The sequence below is a fragment of the Haemaphysalis longicornis genome, unplaced genomic scaffold (assembly GCF_048455015.1).
Source record: "Haemaphysalis longicornis isolate Haplotype H1 unplaced genomic scaffold, Haemaphysalis longicornis Haplotype H1 scaffold_3, whole genome shotgun sequence".
Classification (NCBI taxonomy): Eukaryota; Metazoa; Arthropoda; class Arachnida; order Ixodida; family Ixodidae; genus Haemaphysalis; species Haemaphysalis longicornis.
In genome coordinates this window covers 67,341,287-67,365,646 of record NW_027526335.1, presented here as the reverse complement: position 1 = coordinate 67,365,646, position 24,360 = coordinate 67,341,287, and the positions used below count along the sequence as shown (strand labels likewise).

The following is a 24,360-nucleotide window of genomic DNA, read 5'->3' as shown; positions in this document are numbered from 1 at the left end:
CAGCGAGCAAACACAACCACCGAGAAGGTTGGCACTGAAGCACGGTTAGCATCGTGTGCAAAGACCATGTGAGAAGTTCCGTGTTGCGGGTTTTCAAAGCTGCCGGTAGGCAGGTGCGTTAGCCAAGCATCATGTTATCGAGAGGGAAGGAGCGGGTCCTCAGGCATTCTTAAACATCCACCAGTCGATGTTTCCATAACTTTTATATGAAGTGCCTTTCTCAGTCACCAAAAGTTCAGTCATAGCTATTGTTCGTTGTGATATATTCCAGAAGCCGGCCGAATTCGCTTTTACGGACTACTGCGACAGCACCATTTTCGTGACATCGGTGGCGTTCTGCGTATTTAAGCTGAAAGCACAGTAGTTTTTACATGCATATTTACGTGCGACTATGCCTTCTCTGCCGTGACTGTCGCACGAGCGCATGGAGAATCATTCCAGCAAGGGTGGAGATTTAAAGAAGTCTCTACACTTCGTGAATGTGGCAATGAGGCTTTCATCCTTGTTTAGGCGATGGGTGAGAACTTTTCTTGCCACCCTTAATGCACCTGGTGTCAGTTCGATCCTGGGAGCCTGCCGCAGTAAATCATTTTGACTCCGGCGAATTTATTCGGCGAGCTTATTTCTAGCCAATATTATTGTGGGGTATATCATAAGTAGCAATCTCTGGACGTTAGCAACCAGCTCCTTATATGCCCCCGCCCTGGATACTACCACCCATTAAAAATCGTGGCCACGGTGCGCGCAAGGGGCACATTTTGGCTGTGCACCCTAAGGTTTGCAGCTCTTCATTACATCTCACACAAATGCAAAGTCCACACTAAAAAGTATACGCTAACAGGCGTGTGTCAGCCAAATTATCCACATTTGGGGTGTAGACGCCTTCACCACGCACCACCTTCACTGCTATGTTAATCTGCTGGACATCTACTGCTACAGAACTTGCGGCTTTGCGGGTGCCATCCACCTACATATTCGAGCAGCCCACAGGTGAGTAAGTTGTGTTCATGGATACTGGGGCAACAATTCAATGTATCGCAAGCCTTTCTTCCCTAAGGGCCAGTTGTGCTTGGTAGGTATCTATGCTCGGCATCTCTAACGTCCACACGCGCAGCATCATGCGCCTTTGAATGCTAGACGTTAGACACTTAAGTGGCTAACTATCCATTGTGGTGTGGCAAGTACCATCAAGGTTGACTTTGCCGCATCGATGACACATGACTTCCATGTTCTGGAGATACCGATACTATTCACAAGAAAATATGTTCCCGCCATTGTATCCAGGGTCGCATGGAACATGCAGCCGAGCATGCCACCACATACATATGCACTAGCGAGCGAAGCCCCTTAGCTCGGCTTATATCGCCAGTCATGTTAAAAATATATCTCTTTGTAGCCTATGCTGAAAGTGTACCACACATCGACGTCACTCACGCTAATAATAACTAAAACTCCTCGGTTGGAGGAATTTAGGTATTTTTTTCGTTCTTTTCTGTCTGCGATTGAATCGAGAATAATGAACTACCTCAAAAAATTCAGTGTTTTAACACCGCAACAGTTTGGCTTCAGGTCTAATTATTCAATGGTACTTACACTTATTGAATATATCAAGCAAAGTTTAGATAATCGCCTTTTCGAGGTAGCCGTATTCACTGATCTCACAAAACCATTCGACACCATCAATCATAATATCTTGTTGACAAAACTAGAATCACTCGGTGTATGTAGCCCGCCCCCTTTACTCATACAAAATTACTTAAGCCAGTCTGTGAAATTCCGCAGCGCCATGTCTGACCCAAGAATCGTTAACTTTGGTGATCCTCAGGGTTCTATCTTAGGACCCCTACTATTCCTTATATATATCAATGACCTCCCTACCTGCCTGTACAACAGTAGCTGTATCCTCTATGCTGACGACACGACAATGTTTTTTTGCGACAACGATATCCCAAATCTAACATCAAAGTTCACGACCGAACTTGAAAGGATTCACTACTGGTGCCACAATAGCCTGTTACAAATTAACAGGCTGAAAACCACTTTCATGATCTGTCATTCCGCTCACAAATAACTTACGAACACACCATATATCATTTTTCTTGGTGGAAAACAAATTATCATTTTTGACAATCACGTCACCTATTCATCAGATTCTACTACGTTTCTTGGAGTTATCCTATACAAAAAATCACAAATTTGACAAACACATAAGATCGATTACATCGAAAATTGCTTCCGCATTCGCGCCCTCATTAAAACCCGTTATTTATGCCAATTGTCCCTTCTACGATCGTTATATTTCTCGTTCATTCACAGCCACCTTACGTATTGTTTGTCGTTTTGGGGCAACACGTATAATACCCATCTTGCACCACTGCGCCATCTTCAAAATCAAGCGGTTCGTTTAGTCACATGCAGTGATTGCCGATCCACTGTAAAACCCATTTTCCACCACCTCGGCTTCCTTCTACTCTCTCTCGAACTAGAGCTTAAGTTATGTGTTCTTATTTCCCGTTTACGAGATAATCCTGAATTTCTCCCGTCCTTTGAAAGAACTTGTTTACTAAACACAAACAACAGCAGATTTTCAGTGCAACATAATATATTACTTCCAACTGTCCGATCCAACTATGGAAAACAAACACTGCTATTTTCTGCTGCAACTATCTGGAATTCTTTACCCTCTTCCCTTAAAGGAGCCGTGAAGACAAAACACAAGTTTGATTCATTCGAAAGGTTGTCTCGTTAGAATCATACTAACACCACTTTTAACGTAAACTTCACTCAAATAAGCAACATAGTTAGAAAAAAAGGGAATGGCCATGCGACCCACTAGCGCATTTCCCGCAACAAAACCTATGATGTCATATGAGCCCAGCTGTGCGATTGGCTGAAGCCAGCAAAAGCAGGCGCAATTTAGGCAGAGCTTATAAGCTTCTCGAACGAGCTATTTGCGCCAAAATTCAATGAATTTTCATTTTACAGCAGCAAGAATCATGCGGTAAACAACAAAAGTTACGAAAATGCACGTAAACATAGAAGTACCAATGCGCAATGCTGTCGGTACTAGGCGCACTATGCTTGTTTTAGCTACACAACCGTCCGACGCTTTGGAGTTGTCTTATACCACGATAGCCGATTGGCGTAAGCGACATTGCCTTACGTGACCCTGTTTGTTAAGCATACCCCATGTTTCACGAAGCGATTACTTTCTACCGTAACAAAAACAAGCCAGGTGTACATACGGTCAAAAACAAAGCAACAGCGGAGTGCTGAGTATGCTAACGCCACCTGGGAGGTTTGACGGCAAGCAAGGCTGCATAGCCTAATGGCGAAGTGGAAGTTTGTTTGTATACGCGCCGTTATGAATTCATTGTAGACGTCACCAAAACACACGACGTTGCGGGGGAATCAAAATTTCAACCTAAATTGATTAATTTCTGAGTCAATACGGCATCATTTTCTGCCGCGCGAGTGCTGGAGACGCTATAAAACACGAAATCCATGGAATAAAACAAACTTGTATTTTGTCTTCATGGCTCCTTTAAATCGTACCCGTCCCAGTACTCTTTTTATATGTCTGTATGAAAACACATATACTTGGTGCACTGTCGTAATCAAACTCTGATCGCCTGTTTCTTTCCCCGCTCAATCTCATGTATAGATGGTGCCTCGTGCTAACGGTACAAGAAATAAAAATATACATGATAACTTTACTTTTGGAACTACCTACTGCGCACATGCGCAGTACTCGAATTTACTACCAGTGTATACCTGTTTATATGAATTTGTTCCTTTGTGTGCTTTTTTTTATCACTGCGTATACCGCCTCCCTATTGATGTTTTTGTTTTCGTTATGGAAAGGGAGGTCCCACTGCCGGGTTTTTTTTTCATGGGACCCCCTTCTGTAAAACCTTGATTTTGTAAAAACTGTACTGAACTACTTAACAAAACAATGTCAATGTCAATGTCAGTGCGTAACCCGGCTGTTCAAAATGACGTGTTAAATACGCTTGCACTTCCATTTGGCCCGGTTTTATTTGAGTTGGTTATTTCAACAGCGAAGCTGTTCTTTCACGAAGCTTTCATGAGACAAAATGTGGTAACGCGGTCGCAGCGATGTGCAGGGCGCATGGTATAGCAAAGAGGAGAGCAACAGCCAACCACATGTGGAGCAAGTTAAAGAATGCTTAAAAAAGACCAACTGGCAAATACTTCCTAAACTACGAAATCTGGCGACAATGTGTTCACTTGCTAACATTGTTGAGCAAACAGAAAATGTTAAGCATACTTGAGGAAAGACATTAATGAATAAGTGATACCTACATTGTTCTTTTCAGTAAAAGACACATGGATGCTTGATTTTTGCAATAGTAAATAAAAATACGCCGTGAAAAACAATAAAAGCGATCGCGGCGTCCGCTGGTGGCAGTGTTCCAAGTCACAAACATAACAAAAAAGTCCAGTAGATGGCGTGAGCAGTTGAGCACGGCAAAATTGAATTGACTCGAACGGGAATTGGTTTGCTGACGAGAAGTTGCATGAAGTTTTTTTTTTTGTGACTAGGGAACGCCAACCAGCTTCGCTGTTAACATCCGCATTCGGTTCATGAGATTAGGTCAGTGAATCTGGGCTAACTTTTTTCTATCCGAAGCCATTAAAACATAAACTACAGCTTCATTCAGGAATATCATTATTATGTCGTCGATCCTTAATATATTCGGGTTACAAAAGCGTCTACTTAAAACGTTGATGACGTTTTTATTTTCCGAGCCTCCTAGGAACACTCAGAAACCTACTCTGGGAAATGGAGTACAGCTTGCAACTTTAAAACCCTATTGGCTGTCTTTTTCTTCGCGATAGTATCCCCACCTCAGTTGCATGTGCTAGCCAGGCGGGTGTCGTCCAAACTGGACGGTGTGACAGGTAATAACACAAGCACGTGTTCTAAGGAGTGCGTATACAGAAAGGCTCGGTATGAAGCCGGATCTACAACAAGGACACGCAAACTCAGGGAAAGGGAGCCTGCAATATACCGACATGGTCACGGCTATTCCTATCCACTATCGTGGCACAGGATCACACCACAGATAAGGAGTTTCTCACGTTTCACCCTGAGGGAATTGTCCGGCGGTGTCCGGCCCCGTTGCCAGCCATGGATTCGACCCGCAGCTGGGTTGTCGCAGGCGCCAGTTTCTGGATCTGCACATTCTCCTACCCGATGCTTGGAGCTTCCGGAGTCATTTATGTCAACATCCTGAAGACATTTGACGTCACTCGGGAACAGGCGTCATGGCCTATAAGCCTCACCTCTACGTTCTACCTGCTCTCAGGTTCGTATATGTACAGTCCTGGACAAAATGAAACGCGAACACGACAATACGAACCGGTACGAGGACTAATAATGGCGTGATATTGGTCAGAAAGCCGCGTTTCAGAACTTTGTTAAGGTAATTAAGTCCCGCGTCAATTCGACTTCAATAAAAACAAACGGCGCTATTTGTATGTTGTGGTTCATGTGTTCCTGATTGTCTTTCATTTGTCCAGGACCGTACGTTTCTAGCTGTAAGCGGTATTGTTCTTTGAGCTTCGTCTTTAATATGGTGGGATTGTCCGGCATACCAGAAACCCTTGCAAACACCAATTTGGTCATTGTCTTGCTATTATCTTAGCTTTGCTCACAACTGCCCGTTTTCCGGTAAGCATGTGTTGGCACTGCCTTGGCGCCCTAATGTTATATACAAAAGAGCTATTTTTTATTTGCTGGCGACGAGTTTAACACAGATGATGGTCGACGGTCAGCGAGGGCTTGGCTTTTTCGACGCAGAGTGTATGTTCGACATTGCGTGCACCATCGAGCACAATTACGAATGCCTTTGCCTCCAAAAGACAGTTACCCTATTTGTTGTTTATTTATTCTACACTTTATTTTGATAAACGTGCACCAACTCGCCAGTTTGTCGGTGTTATTTCGCTCGATGTGGAATTACCGCAATAGGCCAATAATAACTAGAGACCTTAACGAGGGCAATTACTGCATTATTAGTCTGATGGAAAATTACACGTGAAGAATATAAAGTAATACCACAGTCAATCAATCGGTTTATTTCCCAGAAATACATCTGGAGGACTCCATGGGCTAAAAGCAGACTTAACCTCTTGACTGGGCCCATGAACCGTTAAGCAACAGTGTCAGTATGACGGTGAGGAACTTTTATACAAACTCTAACAAAATGGAACATATGGATACACACTGATTTTTACACAATGTAATACACAGGAGGTAACAGTTTCAGTACACAATTTCGAAAAAATGCAATTTCACAAATTCCAACAAAATGCAAATATGCAACATCATAAAGTCCTGAAGTATAAAAACATTAAAATGTATAAAATGTATAAAAATGCACCAAGAAAATAGGTATGGGAGGGGAATGTATAAACAAGAGAAACACCTAAAGAAATGGGGTATCAGCAAAACGATTGACACTACAAGGAGTGATGTTTATCAATCAATAAATGGGTGTTTCCAGTTTACTCTTTGGTGGCAAAAAAGAATTTTAGCTGTCCTAAAGAAAAATTACCTGCGAAATCGTATCTATTTAGAATTAATGGCAAGTTGCCTCTAGTGACTGCAACTTGTAGTTATTGCGGAATTTTCGCTGGTGTCAGTTGTCTGTGTTAAGGGTGTTTATAGGGTGAGTTTGGGCCTGGAGTGATGCCGAATGTATGAGAAAGTTTTTTATTGGTAGTGAAGAAAAGTAGAAGGAGAGGAGAATTCGGAAGTAGTACATGATTTTTTCCTTGATTATGTTGTAACGTCAGAAGAAAGTCCGAGTGTAAGAAGAATAATGAAGGTTTGCGATATGGCGAGCGGCTTTCTTTTGTAAGATAAGTAGTTTATTGATGTTTTGTTTAGTTGTAGTAGTCCATACTAAGCTGCAGTAATTTATATACGATGTTTAGTAGATGTTCAGTAGACATTGTAGATGTTCAGTTTAACTTTTTATGGGAAGAATCGTCGCGTGCGCGCTATGGCGCCGGCTACAGAAGGGAGTTTATTACAGGTGTTATCTACATGTTAATTCCAACAAAGCAGGGATTGTAACGTAACACCGAGGATCTTGTGATCATTCACTAATTTTGCATTATGATTGGCATATTTGAGTGTATATTTTAGTTCAACCCTCCTGTTTTTAGCTCGGAATAAAATTGCTTTTGTTTTCGCCGGATTCACCTTAATTGTATTTGAAGTTGACCAATGAATTAAGTGATCCAAAACCGCGTTACATTTGAGCATTAGACTATTTTTACAGGACCAGAAAGAAGTATAGTACTGTCATCGGCATATATTTCAAATGCTGCATTAAATCAATGTGTGTAATATCATTTATATATAAATTAAAAAGCAGGGGACCTAGCACGCTGCCCTGTGGAACGCCGTTTAAAATCGGTGGAAAAATAGACTGTTCACCAGAAATATACACTGACTGCACTGTTACCTAGATGCGATTTCATAAGTGTTATGGGCTTCCCACGAATTCCTGATTGCGATAACTTTTCAGCTAAAATGTTATAAATTAGAGAGTCGAAGGCTTTACTTAAATCAATAAAAATTGCTAATGCAAACTTATTGTTTTCTCTATTTGACAATATGTGCTCTTTAATAGTTAGCAAGGCTGTTTCAGTGGACCTTCCTTTGCGAAAACCGAATTGTGCATCAGAAATGACGTTTCTTGCTTCAAGATAATTAGACATTTGCGAAAAGATTAATTTTTCTATACATTTGGGGAAGACTGGTATGGCAGATATGTGCCTGTAATTTCTAGGATAATTTTTATCTCCGTGCTTAAAAATTACCGTTATTCTTGCTAGCTTCATTTTGTCAGTAAACACCGCATTCTGAAGAACTAAATTGTAAATATGAGTCAGTATTGGGGTAATAAATTCTAGGACGTACTTGACAGGTTTAACTTGAATGTTGTCTATATCTAATGCTTTGTTTTTTTTTATGCTCACAAAAGTTCTGTATACTTCGAAATCATCAGTAGGCTCCAAAAAAGCGCTTCCAGTAGGACAACTAAGAGGTTTTTGGAGAGCAGTAGTTTCCCCACCTGGTACGTCATCTTTGTAAAGTACCTATTAAGTTTGGTATTTCTTTGTTCTTTAATTGCTTCTTGGTGATGAGGAAAATGCCACCCATGTAGCTAGAACCCATGTTGATTTATTGTATTTGTGTTTGTTTGTCTTCGTATTTTCTGTTTGCCTGTTGTTTTTTGCATAACTTTTTTTCCATACTTTTATTTTTCTGTTCTTTTTCTGTCGTCTTTTTTTGCTTGCTTGTCTTTTTTACCTCCTTATTCAGTTATCACTGTCAATAAGTGCTTTATACGGAAGTGAAGGCCGTTGTTGCCGGGCAACGCCGCACAAGCCCACATGCAGGCTTTGGCGGGCCCATTTTACCTCTGTACGTACTCCTTGATATAAGCAATTTCCAAGGAACACCAGCGTGCCCACGCCGGAGATGAACCCGTATTGATGTTCACTCAGTAACTCATGTTTTCTTACAAAAGTAGTCACGACACCCAATATGTGCTTTTCAAGAATTTGCGAAAAACAAAATGCAACCGAAATAGGGCGGCAGTTTGAAGGGTCCTTTTTTCCGCATTTATATAGGGGAAGCACGCGTGCGCAGTATAAACTGTCTGGCCAAGAGCAATGTGCAATTATGTTGTTCAGTAGAAACAAAATAACACCTTTTAAATACCCAATATTTCTGCAGAGATCGCCGATGTGTATGTTATCAAGGGCGGGTGATTTGTTGCGTTCAGTGACGGTTCTAATGGTATTGCATGTATTCTGGTGATGTGTTTTTTCTTCTATTGTGCCCACAACGTTTTTTTAAGAATGATAGTTTGCTCATTATCATAATCATCATCACCGCCAGGCTGATTATGATAATGGTGAATGGGAACTTACATATGTAGTCTTACAGCGGCAAACATCCAATGGTGAGTAGTTGACCGAGTGTGCACGAAAACAATTGTGGTAGCGCCGCTACTGCTGCGTGAAGGACTTCCACAATCGCGAAGGGCAGCCTGATATCGTTCTGTACAGGTTTCCCGGGCAGCCGTGGGAGAAGGAGCGTTGCAAGAAATGTATTTCGGCAGTACGAAGAGTGAAATAAGTAAGAAGGACACGACATGTTTTTGTCAGTGGAAGGAGTAAAATTATGAGTACGATTACCGTTTATGTGCAGTGCAGAGGCGAAGGGCCGTAATCTTCTGCCCTGTAATCAATCGCGCCTTTTCTTTCCCCCTTTCCTCTTCCCCCACCGAGTAGCATGTTAGTGTCGAAATTCCGGCAAACATCTCGGCTTTCACCTCTAATAAAGAGCCTGCTCTCTCTCTCTCTCTCTCTCTCTCTCTCTCTCTCTCTCTCTCTCTCTCTTTCTACTTTAATGCGTTTTGCGTACTCTGAACGTTGAGGTTTTTATTTTTAACCAGAGGATGGGGGAGGAGGAAATACTTTTATGGAGAATTCTGAACGGCCTGAACAAATTGTAACAATTAGCCGCCAAGACGACTCTAAGATTACTCACAAAAAAGAAGCCCAAACTAAACGTAATCTTCGTAAACAACCCGCAGCTCGATCCGCTGTATCATCAGATTTCACACTGGGTGGAACCGGGTTTTGGTTACTTTGTCATCAGCTGATAACGTTTAGAATGCGTTGTCAATCAGTGACAACACCAACCGAGCTCAGGAAGGGCCACAGAAAAGTAACTGTAGTGTGCTTGCGCGAAGAGAAAAACAACACAAACACGCCCCTGCCGTGGAGCGCCGTTGTATACGCTGGAGTCACTTTATTAGGCCGTGATAGACGAAAAATTGGTACTGACCTGGAGAGAAGCGCTTAGATACGCCCCCTTGCTGAGAATGGCACTTCGCAACGATGTCTGTCCCGTCAATTTCTTTCATGGCGTAGGCGTGCCCAGCAACGTACAATTTCTGTCACGTCTCGCGCACACGAGGCCGACACTAGTAGTACCGCTCCGTAATTGTCCGGAAACCACACAGAAGCACTTGAGACATGGGGAAACTATTCGCTGGAACAGTTTTCGAGCGCAAGACACCTTTTAAAACATTTGCAGAATCGCAAAAGCAAGCAACCAGGAGGTGTCGAACATATGAACGCGCGACGGCCGTCTGGCTCTCACTAACCTAGAGTTTGCTCAAGCTTGCGCGGGGCGGCGCTGGGTGTACTTATTTGTCGCGCCCTCTGAGCAGTGACCAGACTTTATATGCGTTGCTAAAGGCCCCTTGGCCTCGTAAAGCTGTCGTGAAATCTCTTTGCCAGGGAGACCTCTCAGAAAAAAAAAAAAAACTGGACTGAAAATATTCTCTTTTTTCTCGGGGAGACCGCGGATCACCCACAGGTAAATCTACGTATCCACAAAAACGGCTACCGAAAACTATTTTCATGTATCAAGCTACGCAGCAGCCCCATTCAGCTTCGATGTACGCTTTTACTAGAATCACTAGCCATTTTGCAATCTCAAAGGGGAAAAATTCCCCCGCATTTCCCCGAGGGGGAGAATGTGAAAGTGCGAATGCACGGTTGTCGGCCCGCTTGCGGCGCTTGCGCTCGGCCCCCGCAGCCCACCGCCTCGCCGCCTTCTCTTCCATCTCTTCCATCGGGTTTGTAGTATCACGTGTACACCACGCAGTTATCAAGCCGCTATAACGCCGCTGAGTCGCCAACGCACGCCGCTGACGACGTAGTTTGAGTGCGTTAAAGATATAAGGCGCGTTCTGACACCGATATCAGCGTCGCGTCCGTGGCTTATTCGGTAGAGCGTCGGGCTGCGGCCCGCAAAGTCCTCGGATCGAAACCTGGCGCCGGATGCTGTTTCTTTCTTAAATATAGAGGAGCACTGCGGACGCCGACGCCGCCGCCGGCGGTGGATGGTTTGGGGTCGCTTATAAAGAGCATTCGCTCTTAAAAAACTGAAGAGAACCATAGCGTAGTTACGTAGAGTATGGCGTCAGCCCGAAGCTTTTAGACGCAACGCATCTCATGCTCGCCCCTCTGTCCTTCCTGCGTCTGTCCGGCGTTGTCCGCACAGCTGCGCCTCTCCTCCTCTCCTCTCTCCGATAGCGAATACTCTCGCCCAAACAGCTGCGGGTTGGCGCAGCGCGCTGACTCCGTTGCTAGGCGCCGGTGGGCGACGCTGCGCTCGGCGCTGCGCGCACTGCGCATGTGCAGTACTCTCTCTCTCCGCGCTCTCCTCTCCTTCGGGCGCTGCGAATATAAAGCGGCATGCCGCGCTTCGGCGGTCTCAGTCGACGGTCGTCCGGCCACCTCCCCTTCGCGTGAGAATCCCTGCTATAAGCGTAATCAATACGATGGAAAACGCCAATGGAACCCCCATGAGATGCGTTGCATCACACCAGGGTTCCCGCGAGGGGAGGTGGGCGTAATTTTTTTTTCTTCTTTCTTCGTTACTTGTGCTGTTTATTACTTTGGCCCTTTTCATGTGTGGTCTTTTTCGTTTGGGGAGACACTTTTTCTTTGATGGGGACTACGTTTTCTGACACCAATCCCGGTGCTCGGTGGGTTATTCGACGTAATAAAGGGATAGAGGGTTACAAACATAGAATCACACGTTTTTACTTTTTTGTGCTAAAACTGAATAGCACAATTGAAACGTTGTTTCATTACTTTGCACTAGTAATTGGAACTCTAATATAATTATTTCTCAAGGCCAATGTTTGTGGTGTGATTCAATTACTTCTGAGCAGTTTTGAGAAAAGTAATTAGTAATACAATTGGTTACCTCTAAAAAGTAATTTTGCCATCTAAGATCGGTCGTAAACAAATAATGTAGTTAAGCTATTTTCCTCTGCAGCCTTCTGAAAACCTCCCCCGTTTATCCACTGCCCACCACAATTCTAAGCTCCTCACGTACACATTCAGGTCTTCTGGGCGGAATCTTGAACAAGTACATCACCATTCGAACCATCCTGCTCATCTGCTGCTTCTTCAACGGGCTGCTGATGTCCTCCTGCTTTTTCGCTACGGGAATATGGTACTTGATCATAATCCTAGGCGTCTTCAATGGTACGTATCATGTCTTTTGTATGTTTTTTGTAAAGGGGGTTTGTGGACGCCCATAAGAAAAATGTAGAAAGGTAGTTTGTACGACAGCGATAGCTTTTTTGATACATTCCAGTCGTCTTTCCAAAGCGGCGATATCCGCCCTCGGATACAATACTAGTTGGATCTTATAGCGTTCATCAGAAATGTTTGGATAATAAAGCCGCGTAGTACGGAATGTTGCGTAGCTACCGTGAAAGCCTAAAAGAACACATTTGTGTACAGTTTCTTCTGGTCTGTTCCTTGCTTACGTGCCACAAAAAACAAGCGCGTTGGATGAATAATGAAATACCAGCTAGACCTCATTGAAGCACCGATATTGTAAGTACGCCTACCTATTACAGTTTTATCCAAGCGTGGCACATTGCTTGAATTATGTTGCCCACTATTTTTAGATGCGACACATCTCTTGCTCTGGGTCATGTCCCTCCTTCGTCGGCGTCGGCGTCCGCACACCACCTGCGCATGCGCAACTCTCCCCCGTTCTTCTCTCCGACAGCTGTGCGTAACACTCTCACTCCGTCTCATTATCATAACAACAGCTGCGCGTGAGCGCTTCCCTGCTCTGGGTGCGCGCATGTGTGCGCGTGCGCGCGACTCTCCACCCGGATCCTCTCCTTTCAAAAGCGGGAATATAAGCGGGGGAGCGCACGGCGCCGGATCAGTCCAGCGCTGGATCTCGCACTTGACTTTGCTTGACGATACCTCCGTGCAAGATCTTCCGATGAAGACGTGATGGAAGCGACAGTCCCTTCAGCGAGTGGACTGACGCAATCCAATACCAGCGTCAGTACAAACGCTCCCCCCTGATGCGTCGCATCACATCAGGGTTCCCTCGCGGGAAGATGGGCGTAATTTTCTGGCCTGTAATAGATTATTCCTGTCCACTTATACAGGAGTAATGCATTCCACTGCTGGGTAACGTCGTAGCTAACAACGTCCCATTTTTTTTGTAAATATCCCTGAAACTAGCTGCGTAATACCACCGGAACAAGTATCGCGCATAACATATTGTCCAGTTCTACCTCTGTGGGAAGTTCTTATTAAGTACTTTTTGATAAGACAGCTGTTTTCTTTTTTCTGAAATTGTTAGATGAATAGCGCAACCTGCTTGACGTGCTTCTTTATTTCAACATTCTAAGACACTGAGGAATGTCTACGCTTCCTCATAGGATGTCCAAGAGCGAACGCTGCGGAACCTTGCTCAGTTATAGCGGCCGGCAACGGACGTGGACGCAATGCAACGTGGGGGAAAAATTATTACTGGCTCACGCGGCGACGCAACGCAGGTGCTGCACAGCTGCCTCCAGAAGTAACTGGACCACAGGGGCGGTGACTGAACGCTAGCGCAGCGCCATATAGCAGCACAGGATAAAACAAAATGCTGCTCACAGTACATGTGCGGGCGACGGCCCCATGGTCCCACTACACCTATGAGTGCCTTTTCGATCGTGGCTCTGATATATACAGCTGCGTGTTAACGGGTAAAGTGACTGGGGTGATGACATTGACACCAGACTTTCGTCGGTCGGTAAATCACTGATGGTTGTAATATCAGCGCTATCTGAAGCAGGGTACATGTTATTCCGTGCGCGTGTTACACAGCCTGATGCGCTGCTCCACATAGCTTTGATTCCGGCGCCACGCGCAGTTTATGTACGCGAGTTACAGCCCATATACGCGGCTCTGCTATCGTCGCCGCCGCTGCTGCCAGCGTGCTCACTCAAATGCACCAGGAAATGCCGGAAGCCACCGTAAAAGAAAACAGGCGCAGCTGGCGATTGTGTTGCAAGGGTGGAGCAACAGCAGATATATCGGCTCTTCGTCCTTGTTCGGATCCAGACCCAGCTGTTGCACCTCACATGAATTTCCGAACTTGCCGCTGAAACTCCCTCATGACTTACGGGCCGGATCGTTTCGTCAGCAGCTTTTCACATCTTTTAGGCTGCTGGAAATGGCCGCTGCAGCATGGGTCTCCAATGGAGTCCTGGACTGAGGACCCCAACACCTATTGCGATGCTCGTAATAAAGTGTATTCTTTCTCCCTCTCACACGCACGCACGCACGCACGCACGCGCACATACACACACAAACACACACACACACACACACACACACACACACACACACGCACACACGCACGCACGCAGCTCTCTCTCAAAGTGGACTGCACTAGAACCGGCGCGAACGGGCTTCGCGAACTCGCCGCCATTAGCGCGAACTCGGCATCTGTGTCCCCCACTTCAGACGCGAACTCACGTGAACTATTGAGTAGAAGTAAAAGAGCACGCGTGAGATCACGCCATGAACGCTGGGAAGAGTGTTATCGAAGGTCGAGCTGGCCGACGCCGGGCGCTCCCCACGAGGCGCACGCTCACGTGTGCTCGGTATTGTTTTCCGGCATTTTTTGCTGGTAACGTTATGCAGTGGAACTAAAAGCTTAACCAGGTCTCTCTGTTGTTGAGAAGAACACCGGAAGTCTGGTGGGGCCTTGGGTTCGACACGCGCGCAAGCCTCTCATGTTGAGTACACATTCGTTAACAGGCATTGCGATATCAAATGGGCTTTGGGTATTTCCTTTAAAAAACGTACGACGTATAGTTTTACCAGTTATTTCACTATGCTGCCTCGTCGGGAAGCCTTGGAAATGTTTCACAGACAGCTTCAGTCTAATAAATATTTGGCTTCAATAACTACGTCTAAGCTGTATTAAAACATGTCATATAGGGTCGGTAAAATAAGTGCTTAGTTGTGACTACAGAACGCAACCAGTCATCCTCTACATAGACTACTCAGGGAAGATTAATCTCCCTAAATATATATCGCGACCGCAATAGTAACGTCTTGCTAGACTTCGTAACGTTTATATCATAACAAGTGCAAGATCAAAACAACAGCATGTATGTTAAGGTATTTGACAAGTGCCTATCATAAGCTTGAGTTTGTCGTTGTAGATACCTTATCGTGACGTTTGCATGTGAATGAGTAAAAATGAACTTTCATGAACATCTTTCTTTCCTTTAACAGGCATAGCTGTTGGCGGCATCAGGTTGACGTGCGTTATCGTCACTAAGCACTTCCTGAGGTACCGAGCTGCTGCCTCCGGCATCAACCTGGCTGGTCTGTCTGTTGGCGGATTCCTTCTTTCCCCGCTGTTGCAATTTCTCTTCGACCAGTACGGTTTTAGGGGAGCCCTGCTCATCTGCGGCGGAATTTCACTCAACGCCATGGCAGCAGCTCTGCTATGCGATGATCCTGAGCAGGCGAAACCCACGACTGAAACGGCCCAAGAAAATGGCACGAAAATTCTGATACATAACATTAGGTTACAAACGCCATTCGAAGAGGCGGAAAATGGCAGCCTGCACGTCGAATTCACCTGTGGTTTCCACGAAAAAGCAAATAATGCCATCGGTAACCACGTGAAAAATTTTGTTAAATACCACGATTCTTATGTGAAATTTAGGGCATGCAGCTATTGTGAACTTGAACTGCCCACGGATGCTATTCACGCTGACGGAATTAAAAACAGGGACTGTGCAATTTCCGCGCCATTAAAAAGATGCCAAGATCCAGGGCAAGACGACGCGGTGACCGCCGAACATACCTTCGCCTTCATGCTGAAGCCACGCTTTTACCTGGTCACACTAACTCACTTGGCGGTCTTCAACAACATGGCTACGTGCCTTACAGTGCTTGTAGATTTTGCCGTGGACTGCGGTTTCCCCAAGTGGAACGCCGTATTCCTGATGACCGCGTATTCCAGTGCCGATTTCGTGGCTCGACTCTGCTCCGGTTGGGTGACGGACAGAGGGTGCATGTCCCGGAACTCATGGACCGCCCTGTGCCTGCTCTGCTGGACCCTCGCCTTGGCAGCGATGCCGCTGGGACGCTCCTACTACGCCCTGTTTGTATGCGTTACAGTGTCTGGCTGGTGCAATGGCTCCACCCTTTCGCTCATACCCGTCCTCTTCGCGGAAGTGGTCCCCATTCAACACTACGCGGTTTGCTTCGGAGCGGGCTCGACGCTGGTCGGCCTAGGATGCCTCTTGAGGCCTTTGCTGATAGGTAAGAAAAGACTACTTCATGTAAATCTCCGCTTGCCTTTACGGTGCCCACAGCTAGCGATCGTGGCCCAGGTGTTTCTGTCTCTTCTGTGAGGACTGTACAAGCCGTTTGTAGAAAGCCTGGGTCAACATTATACTCTATGACAATAACGAAACAAAACACCTGGAAACGAGAAAGGTTACTCTGCTCCTGGACTAGCAAGATTTTTTGTAAGACAATGTGCTAATAAGGGCAGCTGGTCATTCTTGTTTTCTCCGTATACAGTAAAATTGTCAGGATGACTTTAATAAAGCTACTGGCTGTAAAAAAAGTGCTAAACCTTGATAGGAGTGGTAAAGGGTAAGTGCCATGTGTTATAAGGGTAATAGTATATGGTTATTTGTTTCTTATTGATTTCGGTTCCAGAACTTTGTACTCTCGATGTTTCCCTGCAGGTTACTTCCGCGACCGCCTGGGTGGCTACGGAGGCCTCTTCTACTTCTCCTCCGGATGTACATTTGCGACAGTGGTCTTCTGGGTTTGGCTCGCTGTGCGCAGCCGTCAACGCACCAAAACTCGGAAGCCAATGGGGGCATTGGATGACAGCCCCGGTACGCGTTGAACATTGCAAAGGGAGACCGGTGAAGTAAAAGTGCTTCGGGAATCAGCGGCAGGCTGGCCCATGTGGTGCCCGTGGGTTGATGCTATCTGCACAGGTGCGCTAGACGTCAAAACTAATTTCTATATCGTGCACCTCTCATTGGAAAAAGCCATCGCCCACATTTCCCCTGTCACGTGACCGTCCAAGAACACAGCGTTCGAATCTCGCATTCCAGCGACCTATGACGTCATTGTTACAAAAAATGACATTTCCTGAGCTCTTTCTGTCTCTCTCTCACTCGATGATGGGCGTAAATGCTCTAATCCAAAGGCGTGAAATAGGCGTGCAAATTGTTGAATGCGAAGTGTATATACGCTAGACCATTCCAAGCAACAAAAACTGCTGCCATGGCTCATGACCGCCCACATTATTCAGCGCAAAGAAAACCTCATACTTATATGAAGCAAAATATCAGTACACAAACCAGAAAATCAGCGTTTTTAATTAAGAATGTGAGTTGAATTGACTTGTACGACAGCAAATTTCAGACTGGGAAATTGCGCCAAGGGAAATGAAGCCGTCTGTATGCCCCGTAAGAGGTATACGCGTGGCAGGGTCCAACTATCCACGAGTTTGCGTCCTTAGGTCCCTTGTGTGCTTCCTCTACGCATGTGTGTGCGCCGCCGTACCAGGGCCTGCGCATCTCCGTTGCTAAGGTGACTACGTACGCTCAGGACGTGCGCAGCGCACTCGGCCGCGACTCTTCCGTGTCTGCCGGGCTGACCGAAACGCAGTGTGTTTTCTAGTACAAGGCGTGTTCGAGTGATTCCATAACGTACGGTGCCCGTGCTAACGTTGGTTATGCAAAGAGAGTGCTTGTTCCGTTCGCCGGTGGGGCAACCTTGCGCTGAATTTCAACCCCAACTTAATTACGAGCGAGTACAAGGTGGCAGTGTTGTACGGAACGGCGTTCCAAGCAACTAGGTTCCTGGAACTAGTGCTTTTTTTGGAGTAACAGAGGGACGCTACCGTTCCATTAAGGGTCGATGGAACTGTAACGGTAACTCGTTAGGTTTTTGAAGGAACAGCAGGAATGGCGTTCCTTCTGCAAGCGTCCCATCGCTAGGAATTGGCTGTTTTTTATGCCAAGGCTCCAGTACAAAAATCCACAAGTCGCTATTGTGTTTCTCTTCCTATAAGCTGGCAAATTTGCTTGCCCTGATGCAGAACGTGCTTCCTCGAAGGTCAAAGGCAGAAGAATAACCACGCAGCGCGCCTCAGCTTTTGCTAGCTTTCATGCCGGTTGAGCTTACGTGGCGTTCGATGGGTGAATTGCGCAGCCGCGAAAATTCTTTTCAGCTTTCATCGTTTGTCTGGGGAGGCGATAGAATTGTTCCCTGCCGGAGAAAGGTTCCTACGTCTGAGCGGCGCTGCAGGTACCTTGTGAAACCACCTGTATTGTCAGGGCTAATTACCGCATTAGTGCGTGCGAGCCGCGGGTGCGTTGTTGTCGAGGGAGTAGCTCTCACTGTGAGGTCGTTAGAATGGTCACCGAGATTGCAGGGTCACCGGGTCACCGGGTCACCGGGTCACCGGGAATTGTTCGGGATTGCAGGTTTAGACCCCTCAAAGGAAAGCGCGAGCTCGTTGTCGCCAGTTGCGTAATCCCATGGCTTAAGCTATCACCGATCCCAGACAGTTCTATGCGAGACAAGGTGACCAACAACATAAAGACAGAGCTGGCTGCAGTGACAGAGCCACCCAGTGCAGAATGTGCCACCTCGTCCGCGCCCGAGGATTTCTTTTCCTTTGGGCAGCAAACCGTTCTAGCCGAGGCACAGTATAAGCTGTTGCGGTACCTGCTGGTACCAGTTGACTACCCGCTGTCTCAGATGAAGAACTTCGAGGGACTAAACCAAGTTTTCTTATAGTACAACCCGGCAGTACCCTCAAGCGCTTCCATGGAGCGGCTCTTCAGCATTGCAACCCAGTGACGGGGAGCGGACGACCCCTAGCCGGGTTGGCTACATCTGCGGTGACGACTCCGGCCAAGTCATGAAGACCTAGCTATGGGACTTTATTCGCAGGCCCCAAAGAAGTTTTTCCAATTCAATCGAATTGCCAACGAAGTGTTGAGAAAAAAACGGGTTCGTCTGTGTGACTCCAACATCGAGATGCAATTCTTGCTGAGTTCAGACAAGGGACTCTACTTAGTTGCTTCTATGCATTCGGACATGTTTTCGCACTAATTGTTTTCACATTTTTTCATTTATCCATTTGTTTCTCTTCTGCCATATCGTGTAACTTTGTTATGTACTTAACTTTTTTCTGCTTGAAGAACCAAAGAATCTGTCCTTTCTGTACCACGGAATGTGTTTTCTTGTTTTCTTGTTACTTTTTATTTATATGTGGTTGTTTCTTTCACTTTATAGTATCGCACTTTGTGTCCGACTATATTTTTTGTAGTGAAAATGTTTTTTTACGCACGTGTTTAGGCTACGTGTTATTTCCAGTGCTTTTCCCTTATGCATATTTCTAACCACCGCAACTGATTCGTGCGTCGCGTCTGCATACGTGGCTATCTTTGGTTGTTTCCTTTATCTACTACCCTGATTGTGTTCGGCATACTTTGTAATTCTTGTGCGTAAATTTCGTGTGTGACTGAGCTGTTGGCTTTTATTTTTTTCTTGTTATCGCATTCCGACCTAAACTTGGATTGCGAACCTCGTAGCCATTACTTGTTCTGCTGTGTTTTGTTACACAAACATTTGTGCTGAATGATCCGCAAAGCTTCACTTTTGTAACCCCCTTACTAAATTCCCTGCGAAGGGGCGTGTAAGGTATTTTAAATAAATGGTAATAACAAATCAGGATTCATTGAAAGCCTATGTATTGGTCCTTTTGACGCAGTTTCTAATTCAAGAAATTTAATTACGTTCCTGCATATGAGCAACTTTCGATTAGCATATCTGAAGTGCAGTAACCTTACTGCACATTTGTAAGACCAAAGTGGGAAGAATCATATGTGTTGCACCTACAATACAGGATCACCAAAATCGCAGTCGGGCACGTCTGGAGTTTGTCCGGTGCTCCCTGAAAAAAAAAAACTCCCACCTCCCCTCGCGGGAACCCCTGAGTAGATGCGACGCATAGGGGGTTCACGTTGCAGCGTTGGACAGCGGAAGAACGGCGCTGGAACGATGGAGCGGAGCGGCGCAGGCACCGCGTTTTATAGCGCGCATAACGGTGAGGGGACACGCCGGGGCCAGTGCGTCTGCCGCGGCTATGACGCAACACAACCCAACACAATCCACTTTAATCCAATCCAATCCAAATCCAATCCAAGCCAAGCCAAGCCAAGCCAAGCCAATCGAATCAATCCAATGCCCCTCGCGAGAGAGTGTTCGCTATCGGCGAGGAAAGGGGGTGAGCAGCGGAGAGAGTAGATGGCGCGGCGAGGAGAATGGGGGAGGGGCGGACGCCGACAACAACGCCGACGACGCCGGATGCAGGGACAAGGCGAGTGAATGAGATGCAGTCGCATCTAAACAAAATCGTCTAGGAGCGTTTCTTTGGATTATTTTTATCTACAGATAAACTGCTGCCGGTGGTGTTCATATTCCTATAATATACGTAGTTCGATGTGAGTTTTAAATTTCACACTTTATTTCGCCTCAGGAATCCGACACGACATTTTAATTTAAAAAAGGAAATGTAACGTTAATGTAACGACACGTTCCCATGTTCGGTGTGGAACTAACTGTAGCACGTTCCTTTCGCAACAAAGGAACTTGTAACGGGAACTCGTTTCCAAATTTGGAAGGAATGAAAATAGAGCTTTCGTTCCTGATTTAGAGGAACATGTACAACACTGCAAGGTGGTCGTGGCTCAAAGGCTGCAAAGTGAGCGCCGTCGTAGCGCTGCTTCTCGTATTGAACTGCACTGCCACAGAACTCGCAGTACAATGATTTCTGCCTGTTTACGTAAACCTATGCAAAGGAGATCGTATGTTGAAGTTCTTAATTGGAGGGATAGGGCGTGTTTGAAGGCTTTACGTATGACACTCATCATATGCCGGTAGATGACGTGATCTAGATTAGCGGCATGCTTGCGACATTTGGCGAGAGCTTCTTGTGGCTTCACGGGTTGGCTATCGCGGTTGAGCTTCAGGTTAGGCGTGCCGTTGTAAGGCGGAGGAGGAGAAGGAACATTTGTTTGTAGGAACGTGATGTTTGAGTCCTGCATTCGGGAATCATCGAACGTGCAGGAGCAGTCGCTTAAAAGTGTGGGTCATATTCCGGATATATTCTCCTTTGCTTGTCAGATGATTTATACGGTAGCGGAGGAAATTTCATTTTCTCTGTGTAGTCAGTGCGTTTTGCAGTTTGTGGTAGTGTTAAAGCCCGCTCTCTTCACTTGGGGATGTGGCGTAATTTCCCGCCTGTCGAGAAAGAATAAAAATTCTGCATCAGGGCTTCCAATGATGGCGCTTCCGTTTCCATCTGTGTTCCCATCTATGAGCTTTCGAGATTGATTTGATTTTTCATTTATTGATTGAATGTTTATTAGCATTTGTCACATGAAGTTTACAAACACTGATTGGACCCATAGCCAGAGGCTAGTGCCGGGTCCGATAAGAAAAGTAATGGACAGAAGAGGGAAATATCAATTACACATAATACAGATGTAGCTATACAGACACTGTAAATATATACTTCCACGTAATTATGAGCATACTCATTTCAGAGTAGACAAGTCTTTCTCTCCCTAAACAATCGGGTCACAAAAAACAAAACTACACGTGTGCATACAATAAAAAAGTTATGAAAGATCACTTTGTGGACACACCCAGAAACACCAGTTAAATACAAAAAACACTATAACTATCACGGGTTTTAGGAAGAGTAAAAAAAGGCTAGGTTTACAAGATTCACCAACGTATAATTATACATATATAAGCGTTTAACCACCAAAGAAAAAAAAAGAATCAGTTACAGCCGGATCAAAAATTTATTTTTTAGTTTTACCGCAGCATTGTGTGATTTCTTCAATTCAGTGGGCAAACTATTCCATATCTTTATCCCTGTGAATTGCAATAATCTCTCCCATAAACGTTATTTTTTGGTGCCAAGTTAAAGTTACCGAACGTGATACTTCTAGTAGGGCGAGAAGAGGAATAAAATAACGAGACATCAAATGGGTTATTGTATTTTATAATACTATTAACACAAACAGTCGTCTTGTATTCACGCAAAAGATCGAAGGGTAGTATTTTAGCGATCGAAATAACGGCCGCCTTGGCTCGTTGTGGTTATTGTGACTTATTATACTTATGGCACGCTTTTGTAACCTCCGAAGGGGATCCAGATAAGAATCATAAGTCCAGGCCCACGATTCCATGCAGTAAGTTAAATGGCTATTGATGAATACGAAGTAAAGCGCCCGCAGAATGCTTTCATCGAAATATCCTCTAGCTTGTAAAAGCGCCTGACAGCCGGAAGGCAGCTTTACACCAACGGCATTTATTTGACCTGCCCAGTGAAAGTGATTATCTAGTATAATCCCGGGGTATTTAAACGTGTCCGTACGTTGCAGTATGCAGTTGTAAATTTTAATCTGAATATCTTCGTAACTAATTAATTTCCTGCGGGAATCGAATATAATGTACTTCGTTTTATTGGAATTAACCGTTAACCTGTTAGTAAAAAACCACTGGGAATTTTTTTTCAATTCTGAGTTTACTTGTGTTTGTATTCAAAAACATTGTCGGCCGTACATATTAATGCTCTATCATTGGCATACATAATTTCGGAAGAGCTTAATACATGAGGCAAGTCGTTGATATCAAGTGAAAAGAACAGCGGCCCGCGAACCGGTCCCTGTGGCACCCCTGTGTTCAGATATTGCAGTGTGGAAGTAATATCGGTTATCACGACAGCCTGCTGTCTGTTTTTGATGTAATTAGAAAATAACTCATAGGATGGATTACGTATACCGTAGTGCTTTAATTTATGCAAAAGAATTGAATGATATACCGTATCGAATGCTTTTTGTAAGTCAAGGAAAACAACTCCCACTAGCTTGTTGTTGTTTAGGGCCGTGTTAATCGATTGAGCCTATGTCAACACCGCAGATGACGTAGAATAATTAGACCGAAATCCATGTTGGGGGGGACAAAGCACCATGCACTTGTGTGAAAACTTATTTATGCGGTTTGATAGGATTTTTTTAAAAATGTTATTTACAACGCTAAGAACAGATATCGGTCTGTAACTAGACGGATCGGAAATGTCACCGGTTTTGTAAACTGGGATTACTTTTGTAATTTTAGTATGGATGGGTGAGTTTCGTTTTGTATACAATGATTAAATAGATTGCATAATAAGATTGGGCCTAAAATATCTACGTTTTCTTTTAACAACCGTGCTGTAACTTGGTCTAGTCCAGCAGATTTGTTAGTTGAAAGATTTTTAATAGTGTGAACACCTTCAGAAAGTTCAATATCATACATCACAAACGTATTGACAACTGGTTGTGACGTAATGTAGCTGTCTAAAGATCGGGGAATTTTGTCTGCCAGAGCTTTGCCTATACCAGAAAAGAAGGTGTTGAACGCTTCGACGGTGCTGTTGTCAACGCTGTCTGGAGTAACGCGCTGTGATTGACGGCCCCCAGTAACCTCATTTATGATACCCCATATTTTGCGTGTATCGCGAGATGCCTCCTGGATGCAGCGTGAGTAGTATTGTTTTTTGCGGGCTATGGTTATCATAACGCATTTATCGCGTAGTAGCTTGTACTGACCTAAAAAGTATCTGCTTGTCTTTTGACGTTTCCATTTATTGTACCAGAAATTCTTTGTTTTTAATAGTTGCAAAATCTCTTCATTCATCCAAGGGCAGATTGGTAATTGATATGAACGTGCAGGAAGTACGCGACAGCACTTATTAACTGCGTTTTTAAGAACTCCTATGAGGTTCGAAAACTCAGTATTAACATCATGGTCGTATATATCGCCGAAACTGACTTGCAAGAGGCTCTGTCTTAGCATCGTGTAATCTGTCTTGATAATATGTCGTCGATGTCCCTTCTTATTTTGGATTAAGTTATTAAGTACAATAAAGATTAGAAGGTGATCCGCAATGGGTTGATTGAAAACGCCAGCGTGAACGTCGGTATCTAAATTTGTTAGTGCGTGATCTATAATTGATGAAGATACACTTGTAACACGCGTGGGGGTGGTTATAACATTTCTGAAGTTGAATGACTGCAATAGGAATGAGTAAACCTTATGGGCATCATGACTAGTATCAAGGTTAAAGTCCCCAACTACCACAACGGGATCAGTGTACGCTATTGATATCGTCATGAAAATCATTTCCAGTTTAGCAAGAAAAGCGGGTAGACTAGAATTTGGAGGGTGATAGATGACACCAACAATGAGAGGGAATTCTAACTTTACGAACAAGGCTTCCATAAAGAACAACTGCACGAAAGTGATGGGAAGGATGTGAATGAATGAATGACATTTATTAAGATGGGGGAGGCCACA

The 24,360-nt window shown here is 44.9% G+C and overlaps 2 protein-coding genes across 2 annotated transcripts in view; both read left to right on the top strand.

Moving 5' to 3' along the window:
* Positions 1–5,144: 5,144 nt before the first annotated feature.
* LOC144174569 (monocarboxylate transporter 12-B-like) overlaps positions 5,145–24,360 on the top strand; it is a 58,028-nt gene continuing 38,812 nt past the window's right edge. The window contains exons 1-3 of the mRNA XM_077703341.1: positions 5,145–5,333; positions 11,980–12,123; positions 15,187–15,208. Coding sequence (XP_077559467.1) covers positions 5,156–5,333; positions 11,980–12,123; positions 15,187–15,208 — 344 coding nt within the window. The 5' untranslated portion in view covers positions 5,145–5,155. The remainder of the gene's footprint in view (positions 5,334–11,979; positions 12,124–15,186; positions 15,209–24,360) is intronic.
* On the top strand, positions 15,518–16,833 carry LOC144173281 (monocarboxylate transporter 12-B-like). Its single transcript, XM_077701768.1, has 2 exons — positions 15,518–16,227; positions 16,662–16,833. The coding sequence occupies exons 1-2, from the start codon at positions 15,777–15,779 to the stop codon at positions 16,826–16,828; spliced, it is 618 nt and encodes a 205-aa protein (XP_077557894.1). The 5' UTR covers positions 15,518–15,776; the 3' UTR covers positions 16,829–16,833.

Bases quoted from the DNA above. Each gene is read 5' to 3' on its own strand.
- LOC144173281 (XM_077701768.1), top strand. From the start codon at position 15,777: ATGCTGAAGCCACGCTTTTACCTGGTCACACTAACTCACTTGGCGGTC. The intron at 16,228-16,661 runs GTAAGAAAAGAC...GTTTCCCTGCAG, and splicing joins CTTGAGGCCTTTGCTGATAG to GTTACTTCCGCGACCGCCTG.